General features: G+C 54.7%; 1 protein-coding gene and 1 long non-coding RNA gene across 3 annotated transcripts in view; one reads left to right on the plus strand and one right to left on the minus strand.

The window, feature by feature from the left end:
• CD300A (CD300a molecule) overlaps positions 1–4,701 on the minus strand; it is a 12,602-nt gene extending 7,901 nt beyond the window's left edge. The window contains exons 1-4 of one of the 2 annotated variants that reach the window (XM_019650933.1): positions 4,621–4,701; positions 4,240–4,468; positions 1,779–2,111; positions 914–1,076 (exon numbers count right to left, since the gene is read on the minus strand). In XM_019650933.1, coding sequence (XP_019506478.1) covers positions 914–1,076; positions 1,779–2,111; positions 4,240–4,306 — 563 coding nt within the window. In that variant the 5' untranslated portion in view covers positions 4,307–4,468; positions 4,621–4,701. Of the gene's footprint in view, positions 1–913; positions 1,077–1,778; positions 2,112–2,607; positions 2,669–4,239; positions 4,469–4,620 lie in introns of those variants that run through there. The other variant, XM_019650934.1, reaches the window with a different exon arrangement.
• Positions 4,702–5,211: 510 nt separating this feature from the next.
• On the plus strand, positions 5,212–12,145 carry LOC109387189 (uncharacterized). Its single transcript, XR_002124931.1, has 3 exons — positions 5,212–7,143; positions 10,022–10,149; positions 12,009–12,145. It is a non-coding gene; the product is annotated as an uncharacterized LOC109387189 (long non-coding RNA).
• Positions 12,146–12,171: the final 26 nt, after the last annotated feature.

The following is a 12,171-nucleotide window of genomic DNA, read 5'->3' on the forward strand; positions in this document are numbered from 1 at the left end:
CCAGTGATTCAATCAATTGTGCCTCTATGATGAAACCCAAATAAAAACTGGACGCCAAAGCTTGGAGGAGCTTCCTGGTCGGGGAACACATCTGTGTCCCAGGTGAGTAATGTGCTCCGACTCCAGTGGGAACCCCCAAATGTATATCCAGTTGGCCAGAAGTGCGGTGGCCTGGGGATCCCCAAAGTGCTCTGGCATCTAAAGTCGGGTAGTTTTATGGGACCGAGCCCTCAACATGTGGAGTCTGTGCTCACTCCAGGTGTCAGGGCTGGAACTGAATTGCACGACACCAGGTGTTGTCAGGATAGGGAGGCTGTGAACCCCAAAAATGGTTTAGGACAGCATGCATTTCTCTAGGGAGACAGTCTACAAACGTTGTCAGATTCTCCTGGGCTCTGTGACCCCCAAAAAGATAAAGAATCACTAGTTCAAAAGGAAGAACCCAAGACTTGGAATCACATGACCCTGGGTTGGAAGCCCAGCCTGTCTCTTATAGCTACATGACCCAGCAAATCACTGAACCTGTCTGAGCCTGAGTTTCCTCATCTGTAAACGAGGGCGATAACGGTACAGGGTTGTAGTGGGGAGCATATGAGAACACTCATGTAAGGCATTTAGCACGTGCCTGGTGGGGTGTTGTCAGCTCTCATTAAATGTTACTTTCCTTCCATTCACCTCCCAGCTTCTCCCCAAGAAGCTTTTCTCGGAGCCCAGCGCAGGTCCAGCGTGGCCCCAACAGCCCAAGCTAGAACATACACACTGTGGCTTCCGGCCTGGGTCTGGTGCAAAAGGAGCCAGAAACCTCAGCCAGCAGGGGCGCGACTCCCACCCCTCCCCCAGGACCTCATGGCCAGGGGAGGAGGTGGCGCCCTGAGCTCCTCCCCTCCAGGACACGGGGACTAGGGCGCCTTACCCCCAGCTCCCGCTCGGCTGCTGTTCCTGCTGTTCGTTCTCCTGGCTGTTGGCACTGACGGTGTCATCCACTGAAGGCCGAACTGCGGGCACAGTTGGGATTTGGGCTGTGATTGTCGAGGTCTTGGCTCTTGTGATGTTTGCAGGTGGCGCTGACGTTGATGCTGATGCAGAAACACAAATCAGACCCAGGGATCTTTCTTCTGACTCTCCCACCACTTGCCGACACCTTTTTGGTTTGATTTCACACAAAATGCCCACTCAGGAAGGAGACAGGATGGAGGAGCCTGGGGCCAAAGTCTCCCCGTGATTGTCCTGGATCAAATGAACATCTAACAGTATGTGGGTACCACCCCCAGGAGTCCTGAATTCATCCTGCTGAGGAGGGTCGCAGCCTTCCAGAGAACCTCTAAGTCCCCTCCACACCCCGTCTTGTCCCCCTCCAGCCACAGCCACATCCTGCTTGCCAGAAATGTCTGTCTGAACTACAAACCTGACGAGTCACTTGTTGGCGCGCCCCTGCCTGCCTCTGGGCTCAGCTCCCAGCTGCCCCCACCCCGCTCTGGGCTTCTGCAGGGGGACTCACAGCATCCCCTCTCCTTTGCACATGCTGCTCTCTTGGCCTCCCCTTCACCTGACAAGCACCTTCCCATTCCTCAAGATTGAGCACAGACGCCAGCTCCTCCAGGAAGCCTACCTGTCTCTGTCTCTGTCTCTGTCTCTGTCTCTGTCTCTGTCTCTGTCTCTGTCTCTGTCTCTCCCTCACGGTTTGCTCCGAGTCTCTATTCTGATTCCTGCCTCAGCTACTCTGACCTGAGACCCTACAGGTGCCCCGGAGCTGGTACAGGGGAGGGTGTGCAGCTCACCTGGGAACACAGACACCTCAACCAGGAACGTGGGGTCCTGACCCCATTTATTGATCCCACACTCGTATGTGCCGTCATCTTTCTTTGTGAGGCTGTCCAAGGTCACTGTGAAGGTCAGGTTTGCAGGGTCATCCCTGATGGACACGCGGCCGCGCCTCACTTCTCTCTCTGACTCTGTCGTCTCCACAATCTTCTTCGTCATCAGTGACAAATACCGATATTTGCTCCAGTATTTGACATATCCTGTGAATTCCTCCTCGTACTGACACTGCACGCTCAGGGACTCCCCCACTGTGCCCGTCACGGTGCGGGGGCCACTCAGAGACCAAGAGCCTGGAAGACACAGCCGAGTCCTGCTCGTCACCAGATGGGCAAGGGTCGGGGTGCTGAGGAGTCACCCCCATAGGTTTCCCCCTTCACATCAGTCATCCTCTATCACCCAGATCACATCTGGAGTGTCCTCCCCTTCCTCTGTCACTCCAAGGTTTTGATCACAGCAGCCCCTTCCTCCAGACCCTGACCTGTTTCTTGCTGCCTTTCCCATTTCTCACTGACCAGGGACCTCCCACTTCCAAACTTGTCAGGACTGTCAGAACTCGCCCAAGCACCCGGGAGGCCCATCCCCACCCCAAGCACCCTGGAGGCTCACCCCCGAGGCCCACCCCCACCCTGAGCACCCCAGGGACTTGAAGAACTGCTCACATACGGGCCTGTTCCCACCAAGGGACTACCACCAAGGGCAGAGGGAGGGCTGCCAAACAGTCCCCAAAACACTGGAGATGCTAGGTAAATTGTAGATAAAAATCATTCACACACACGAGAAGTTTACCGTAGATGACGACCTTCATTCCATCCTGTCTGACTTCAGTTTGCCTGGCTCCTCCTATAGACTTAATTTTCAAGGAAGCTCATTTTTTTGTTTCCAAGATTTATGTCTGCATTTTTCCAGCTCTCAGAGACAGAGCTGGGAGAGTAAGGTGATGCGTGTGACACCGATGCTGGCCACCTCACAGAGGACTCGTCCCCTCCCCTGGGCACTTGTGTGTGCAGCTGCTTGTCACCCTTGCAATTTTGTGATCAGGCCCCCAAATAGGGGTGGGGGAGGGGCTTGCTCTCTTTTCCTAGGGTTAGAACTCCTTAAATTAACTTGTGTTTTCAGGTTCTTTAATCCCCATCGCAGCTCTGTGTTCCAGGTGCCAAAGCTGAGCCTAGCTCCTGTCAGTCACTCCCCAGGGGACCCATCAGGACCTCCTCTCCTGGCCTGGGTAAGCAGATGCCCTGCAGAGAAGGCTTTCCCAAGCCCTGTCATAGGGGTGACACTTACTGAGATGCTCAGTAGCGATTGCCAAGGTGTAGTGGGAAGGGTATCAGAAGAATCTGGGTTTATGTCTCTGCTCAATGGTGTAGCAGCTGTGTGTCCTGAGGCAAGTTACTTAACCTCTCTGAGCTTCAGATGCTTGATCTGTCCAATGGTGATAATTGGTAGGCCTCACGGGGCATTTGGGGACATTGAGTGAGAAAATGGGTGAGTGAGGCAGATATCAGGAAGGCGCCGCAAGCGCTCGATGCGGGCAGATCCCGTGAAACACACAAGGACACTGAGAGGGTCAGTAGACAAAATAGCGGTAAGAGGATTTCCAAATTCATTCACAAAAAGTCATAGCTTTCCGACAGAAATAGAATAGCAAACAGAATTGAGACAACGTGCCATTTAGAAGCAGAACAACTAACAAGACTTTTAATATCCTACAAATGAACCTCACCAGACTGCAGGACCTGTTTGAGGCGAGCTGTAAGCTACCGAGAAGCACAGGAGATGAACAGTGGGCAGGAGGCCCTGTCCTTCCTACTGGAGGAAGCCTCCCTTCCCTTCCTTCCCCCAGTTTCCCTGTCCTCCTCTTCCCACTGCCATCCTGCTTCCCTGTCCCCACCTCCCCGCTGGCCCTTAGGCCCCAGCCCTCCAGGGGCCCTGGCTGCACACTTCCAAGTCCCCGAGACCATGACAAGCTCCTCCCCAGCCCCCACACTTCCTCCACATCCTGGAACTCGTTCGTGAACCAGGAGGGTATCTCCCGTCAAAACACAGCCCGCCCCGGGTGCGCTCAGGGCGGCCAGCCTCCCCCCCACTCCGCTGGCAGCGTCCTTCCTGCCTCTCGCCCTCCTTCCTGTATTAATTCATCTGAAAACCTCCCGCCAAGCCCCTCCTCTGTGCCAACCCCTTCGCCCCACTGTGGCTCATCTAAGGTCGGGCGGATGCCTGACGAGAGACAAGCCCTCGCCTCTTTTCCCTCCCCAGGTTGTGGTCCCTCCATCTGTCCACCTTATGTGGTGGTTACAGCGTGTCCCCTTCTGAGTTCAGTATGGAGTCCAGACTCAGGGTGCTTTCCGTAGCACCTCCCTGCAGCCCTACCCCTTCTGCCCTCCCTCCCTCCCGCTGACCCTCCCCCAGGCAGCCCCTCACCTGGGGCCCAGAGAAGCAGCAGAGCCAGAGCAGAAGGCAGCCACGATGCGCGGTCCTGCTGGGTCATCTCTCCAGCACAGAGGTCACCTGCAGCAGCATCGGGTCCCAACTGGGCCTGAAGCTTCGATCTTCCTCAAAGAGGACGGCCAAGTCTCCAAGGCTCCCACTTCTGCTTTTCTTCCTGTGTGCTGCTTCCTTGTTCAGCTTCGTTTTGGTTCTGTTCCTAGAGCTGGTCAGAAAACAGAGAGCCCTGAGGGAGCAAAGCTGGGGTGGCTGGCTGCGACACCCCAGGAGCTGCACACTTTCCTACTTAATCCCATTTGGGTTGCAGTTTCTGTACATTATTTCCAGTGAGCCGCCCCCACCCCATCACCTCACTACCTTGTGGTCTGATGGTCAGAGAACGTCTTGAAAGCATGTCCTGAACTTGGCCCGAAATTTCCTCGGGCTGTGACCTTCCTGTGTGGCCCCTACTGGGCCCAGAGCAGGGACTCAGCAAGCTCTTTTGGCCATGGGAGCACCTTCGCCCGAAGAGTGCAAGGGAACCGAGGAGGCTTGCTGGTTCACCTTCTGGACACGGCAGTCATAGACGAACCAACACTGCTGGAGCCCAAGATCAAGATCTTGAACCAAACAGGAAAACGTAGGACAGGCATCACACTCGTTGGTTTACTTGTCAAATACTTGTAAAGCTGCCCCAGAAATGCATATTTTTCAAGTCAACCACCAAAAGGCATTGCTACGGTCTGAATGTCGAGGTGAAGAGGGAGACGCCCCAGACTGAGAAGCAGGAGGCTGGGTTCTTGTGTGACTCGTCCACTGACCACCGGCACGACCTTGAACGAAACCGGTGGCTCCTAGAAACTGCTGGTAATAATAGCTGATCTGTGGGAATAAATAGTGTATTAATTATGAAAATACTCAAATGTGGTGGAATAATACCTATAGGCCAGTTTTTTCCCAAGGGAATACAACTTTAATGAGAAGCAATGGGAGACCATGCTTCATAAATAATCTACGGGATTCGATTCTCCTTAGGAACAGGGAGAAACACTATGGCGAAGAGGAAAAGGCCAGGGGAATTGGTCCCCGCCACATGGTGTCAGGAAACTAAGGAAATGGCGCTTCCCCTGCTGCTGCCCACTGACGATTAGCAGACACGATGTAGGGAAGCCCAACCCTGGGGCCGCAGGCCGCAGCCCCCTTTCTCAGGCCGGGCCTTGCAGCCACCAGACCTCTCGTTGGGTTGAGACACATGGGCTCGGGGGCCAGCGGGGAGGGTGTCGGTGGTGCTGGGTGGGGGCGCGCCGGGCACACTTGCAGCAGCAGCATTGAGTTCTTCGAACTGTAGGGGCCCTAGAAAAGATTTGGGGGTGACTGAGTTGTAGGGCTTCTCAGTAAAACTTCCCTCTGCAGCACAAGTCAGAGCCTTCCTCTCCCCAGGGCAGTCGGCGGCTCCCCAGCCACTCTGCCTTTTCCTCCTCAAACTCCAAGTGGGCTGGAGGGGGCTGAGGGGCTCACGTGCGGCCTGGAGGCCAAGAGGTTGCCCCGCCCTAGGAGTAGAGGGGAAGTGACCACATGACATGGCTGCAGTGGGAAGGAGAGTTTGACAGTTGGGTTAGCTGGGCTGAGAGGGGCCGGGAGGGGACGGACAGTCCCTGAGCACCTCCTCCTACCTGCCAGGTGCTTTGGTCGTGGTTGAATGGACATAGCTGGGGGTTTAATAACTGCAGACCCATGAAGCAAACGGACCAGCTGAATGAAAAGCAGTTGGGGAGGGGTAACAGGGAAGGCAGACAGACTGGGAGCAACTGGTTTCCCTTCCCCAGGAGCCTGGGTGAGACCAGCGTGATGTCCTGGCTCCACCCCTGTCTGGACTCCCGGGAAATTCTCACACTCCACCCTCCTGCCCACTTCCGGGAAAGCTGCCCCCAGCGTGGCCAGACCCGCCGAGGCAGCTCAAACAACCCACAGTCCACAACCAGCTGGTAATCATGGCCAGTAATGTGCTCTCCTGCTTGGTGGCGGTAAGAGAAAGAGGAAGCTGTGAGTGAGCAGATGGGTGGCAGTCCCAGCCAGAGGCCTGAGAGCCCTCCCCGTGCACAGAGCGGCTCCCTGCAGGCCCTGGCCCTCCTCACAGGTGCCTGGACCTGGAGAAGGGGGGATTGAGACCTGCCCTGATGGGGGCCTGTGGAGCTCAGCACGGCACCTCTGGGGGCCGCTCAGGAGGGGAGCACCCCGCCAGCCAGGGGCCTGCTCCTGGCTCTACCTGGAGAGACTGTCTAGGGACTCGTCAATGTCACAGTCACAGGGATCGGAATCTGCAGAAGGAGGGGCGTGGATGTCTCCTCAGACGACCCCCCGCCTTCTCCAAGCCTCTCTGAGCTGCTCTCCCCACCCTGCATCCCTGTACCCTGCAATGCCTATTTCTGTATTCGGGGGTGTCACTGCAGGCTCTCCTTTTCATGAACTTCACAAAAGCAGGGAGCACATGGGGCCCCCACAGCCCTAGACTCACATGCCTACCACACTTCCCAGGGAAGGGAAACTGGACTTGGGGACAAATACAGAGGTCAGGGCATTGAGAGGCCTCTCTTGTCCTCTTGCCAAACTCCACCCCCAGGGAGAAGAAAGGGATAGAACTTAAAATGGTGAGAGCATGTTAACATCCATCCCACTGAGCGTTTAAAATTCATGAATTTCACCTAAATTCAACAAAAACCAGGTTCCAGCAGAGGCCAGCAGTCTGCATACCTGGAAGGGGGAGCAGCGGCAGCCTCAAGCTGCTTACGCACCAACAACCAACAACCCCCTCTCCCAGCTCCCCAGGGACACACAGAGCTGGTGGCTTCTAAGAGGGCCACCTCCTTCTGGAACTGTTCTCCAGCGTCTCCTGAATCACAGGTAATAACCTGGGGTCCCTCCAGGGAGCAGGACTGGGGCTGGAGGTTGTTGAGGGGAGCTGGTCTTAGACAACCCCTGGCTGTGACAATGGGGACAGCAGAGCAGGGATGGCCGGCCCTTGGGTCCTGGTCCTGAGTTGCATCCTAGCTGCTTGTGCGTCCTTGTTCGGTCATTTCCCCTTCTGTGAAATAGAAGTACTGCTGCTCACCCTGCCCACTTCACAAGAGGCTCAAAATGAGAATGGACACGCGAATTCACTTACATGTCACTTAAGCTGTGCTTTACTGAGCTCCCACCACGTACATGTGTCAGTCTCAGTACCTCACAACTCAGGGAGATGTGGTAACTAACCTGAAGATCACGTTGAATATGTGTGTAGGTATTAACCCCCAAACTTCTGTCCACCATATCATGGTTCTTGGGGAGCGGGGTGGGGGAGTGATTGCAGAGGGCAGGAAGAGTGTGGCTATGAGAAGCAGTGGATGGTGCTCAAACTGCTGACCCAGGAACATGAGGGGGAAGAGGATGTTGGGCAATTGTGGCCATGAGAACCTAAACTGACAGGCTTGCCTGGGAGATTCCGTCCCCGCAGCCCGGCCCCACCTGCCTGCACCACCGCCACCTCCTCCACTTCCTCCTCGCACCTCACCCAGCACGTGGCTCAGGCCAGAGGAACACAAAACCCACCCTGTCAGTTCTTGCCGCTGTGCTGACGAAAGGTGGGGTGAACCAGCAAGGGGGTCGGTTCAAAAACCTCTAATATTTATCTGTACACCTGAAACTAGTAATAAAATATTTTTTAAAAGTACAGACACCCCCCCCCAAAGCAAAACAAAACAAAACAAAAAAATAACCCTCTAATATTTGGCTTCAGGAGGCACATTTGCCCTGGAACTTGCATGTGTGAGTTTCTGACATTGTGAGGATGACCCCAACTCCGAAGGCCTCAGCAAGGTCAGAAGGTTCCTTCCCACTCCTCCCCCCCACACACCCCTATAACCACTGTGACCCCACTGCTCATCTGTCCCAGCACCATGGTGGTCTTCCCACAGGCACTTCCAGAAGCTGGTAGAATGTGTGTGTGTTTCCAAGGCTACTTGAGGCAAGACAAGAGTTATTTGTGCTTTGTAAGAGGTGAGCCCTAACTGTAGGTGGGGCTGTGTCTCCCTTCGTATTCCGAGGCAGCAGGTGAAACCGGCGAAGGCTGTCAAAAAAACAAGAACCAAAGTGTGCCGTTCAAAAATTCCGACAAAGGGGCTGGGTGTCTCCACCTTCCCCTAGGGAGTGAGGAATCAGTGCAGTGGTGGAGGTGCTGCTGGCCAGCAGAGCTGAAGGCAAGATGTACTGACTGCTCTGGCCTGGCCTGGCCTGCGGTATTCCCAACTCATTCTTATCCAGCTCCATCGCACTCTGAATTCCAGCACCTTCCATGCTCCAATTCCCGACTTTCTTGCCTGGCTCTAGATGCCTGGGTTCCACCTCGTCTCCATCCCAGCCCACCCTTGCATGTCTGTCCCATCTCTGTTTGTCCTCAAGGGGACATGAAAGAGGCCCAGAGATTCAGGGTGGTGGAAAAAGGAGTGAACAGGGACTGGACAGTGGAGCTCGGGGGGGGACCAGATGGCCAAACCCAGCCCTGCAGCACGCAGGTGGTGGGGCAGTGCTGGAAGGTGCAACAGTTCCTGGTCCTAGTTCCTGAAGTGGCCAGAACCAAGGAATACGAATCAGGCAGTAGGACTCAGCAGCCAAGCAAGAAGCAGTGAAGTCTGCACCTGATAGAGGTGCTGTTCTCCTTAGAACTCAGGTGTAATCTCACCTGACCAGCCAGGAGCAGCTCCAGTGCCATCTGTTGGTAGTTGCCAAAACTGCCAGCTTTCTTGAGCAGGAAACTGGTCCCATTTCTGCAAGTCAGGAAGTGGAGAGGCTTCTCTGTACAGGTATCCAGGTGTGTGGCACTAAGCCTTCCAGATCCCCAGCCAGAAGAGTGGGAACAAGTGGAAGGCTCCAGCCCCTTGGGAAAGGGGTATGGGGTTTCAGAGAGGCAGGCTGGCCCTGCATGGTGAAGAAGGAACAGGTGAAAAAAGGGGTAGAAGTGATGGAGAAAGAAAAAGGACAGTGCCCAGCCCTCACACCAGGCCACCCAGGAGGCATGGGGGCCTCTGGAGCTCAGCTCTGGGGTCTCTTGGGCTCCTGGTTTGAAGCCAGTGACACCCAGTGGGTGCTCAGATGCCCAGCCAGACCACTCGTTCTAAGGCCAACCTGGAGCTGCCCAGCTGCCTCATTAGGGCGAGCAGGCTGCTGTTCAACTTCCTGCCTCTGTTGGAGTGTCCTAGAAGAGGGGTGGGGCTGAGGCTAGAGGTGGGGGTCGGAGGGCATGAGCCTCACCTTGGGGACTGAGAAGGCAGACAGGGAAGCCCGTCTCACACTTCCCTGCCCTCCGCTTGGAGTTAAGTTCTCCACAGTAAGGCTCTGGGCTGGAGGCTGCTCCGCTCCAAGGCTCCTTGCAGACAGGAATCCCTTTCTGAACATGCGTGTTGGCCACCGGGAAAGGAACCAAAGGATGAGAACTTAAGTGTTGCTGAGGCTTCCAGCTCCAGAGAATAGGAGGCTCAGCTTTGTCGTGGGCAGTTTCAGGGGTCAGAGCGCATGTGTGCACGTGTGTGCGATGGGGGCATAGAACTAGCACAGCACTGCAGGGGCTGTTGAGCTGAAGCAGAGAAAGTCATAGTCCAAGTGTGCTTCCCAGTCCCGCTTGTTTATACAGGAGCTGCCAGGGACCCCAACCCTGCATGCGTATTAGACTCTCTTGGGGAGCTTTTTAAAAATACCCATGCCTGAGCCACCTCTCCAAAGCTGTTTCCCCTTTTTCTGCCCTGAGAATCTGATTCAGCTGGTCTGGGTGGAGCCCTGGCACGGCACCCACGCCCTGAGGGAGCGGGAGCGTGGAGGATGCTTCAGCGGGCAGAAAAGAGGTTTCAGACAGACCCTGGACACTCCCAGGAACAGGTGAGGATGCACAGAAGTCAATGGGGGACTCGATTTCAAGGGTACATTCTCCAACCCCTGGGGAACAGAAACTCTCCCCAGGGAAGGAGGGGGCTCCTCCAGGGGTACTTGACGAAGCCGGTGGCTGTGAGACCTGGTGTCTCGGCCCCAAGCCTTCCATAGCGTCAGATCCATAAAGTTGGCTCTGAAAAGAAATGAGCGGGTGGGTGAATGCTGACAGTGATTAAGAGCATGGACTCTGGGTCTCACTGCCCGGTTTTGAATCCCAGCCCTTTCTCTTCTGCATGTCAGCTCAGCTCAGACTTCGTTCAACTCTTCCCTCCTCTTCTGTCTCCCATGCCTTGGGTGTCCCTTTCCCACCTGGCCCTTATTATCCTAGGATAGCCACATCTTTCAAAGGCCCAGTCTGCCCCTCCCCACAAGACTTTGTCCAGGGACCCCTAAGCCTACCTCAGCCCCACATGACCTCACACCTGGACAGGTTGCACAGAAACAGAGGGCTAGGACACCTCCCTCCAAGTTGACAGACTGTTCCAGCCAAGATGTAAGACACTGCCATACTCTCTGACTCCATCAGGGGGCACTCTATGCCCAGGCACCATTTATTTGTTTATTTGACAAAATATTTGATGGCTGCCGATGTTGTGCCAAGTACTGGGCCCAAAGACGGAGACATGAAGATTAAAAATAAAACAATTCTCCTTTCCAGGAGTTTGTGGTTTAGTGGGGAGCATGTGAAAACAAAGACGGGAAAACAAAGGATTACCTGAAAAGGTATTAATAGAAGCGGTACTCAGGTCAAGGCAAAAATCCCAGTGGCCTGGGTGAAAGAGGGCCCCTCCCTTTATCAGACAGGAAATGGTGGTGCAGACAAGTGGCCCGGGGGCCTGGACCCCAGCCCTGTGTCCCCACCACTCATCTCAGTCCCACTTGATCTCTGTCCTCCCTGAGGAATTCTGGGAGGATAGACAGAGCCCTTGAAAATTCCAGAAGGGTATCTGGCCTGACACCAAGTGGAGTCTGTCATGAGAAGTGTTGGGGGCTCTTTGTCAGGCAGCCCTAGCAAACCTATATACGAGGCCCCTACGCACTCACTGGTCCCTCAGAAACTCCTTTCTTGACCTTCAAGATTACGAGCAAGGGAGCGATACACTCGTCCCAGCTCCGTCTGTCCCCTTCAGTCCCACTTTCCCATCTGGGACAACCTCACCCCCCAACACAGGTCCATGGACACATGCACACATAGGGGGTGGCTTTGTTCCTGCAGCCCATATGGCAGCACCTTACTGATATGGTAAAGTAGCTGTAGAATTCACAGAGACTGTAGGGTAGATGGCTCCTCCCAGAGACATCTGACATGTGGCTGAATTGATGAGGAGAGATGGCGTTTGCGGATTTGAGGGCGTAGAATTGTGTGCCAGACAGACTTGGGTGCTAGGAGAGAGTTCAGTGCGGGAATTGATGTCAACTAGAATGATGGCAGCGAACAGCCTTTAATAAATATTGATGAACTAACTGGTGAATGAATGAATTAATGAGCCAAATGTTATTCCCATGTCTGTATTGTCTGCCCTGTGGGACATGGCATGTTTTATAATGACGAGCTACACACAGAGAAACTGCAAATGGTGTCCGCACGCCAATCTGCTCCATGAACTTCCGTCTGATTCAGTCTTCTCAGAATGGCGACTATTTAACAAGGTTGGGGCAGGGGTGGGTGTGGAGGTCTCATGCACCTTCATGCAATGAACATACTCTGCCTTCTCCAGGCCCCGTGTTCTCAGCCTCCCCCAAAAACCCTCCCATGGAGAATGCACTGGGATGACCAGGCAGGGTGCAAGCTGCTGTCTTCCTTGCAGGGTAAGGAATGAGAAGTGTGGCCAAGCATTGCCGGCGGTCTGGCCTTTGTGAAGCGTTGGGCGCTGCTGCAGGGTGAGCTTTGGGGCTTCGTTCCTTTCTTTCAGATCAACTATTTTTAAATATGTAATTTATTTTCACAGAGAAGGAAAGAACAAGAGGAAG

Source organism: Hipposideros armiger, unplaced genomic scaffold (assembly GCF_001890085.2).
Source record: "Hipposideros armiger isolate ML-2016 unplaced genomic scaffold, ASM189008v1 scaffold_150, whole genome shotgun sequence".
Taxonomy (NCBI): Eukaryota; Metazoa; Chordata; class Mammalia; order Chiroptera; family Hipposideridae; genus Hipposideros; species Hipposideros armiger.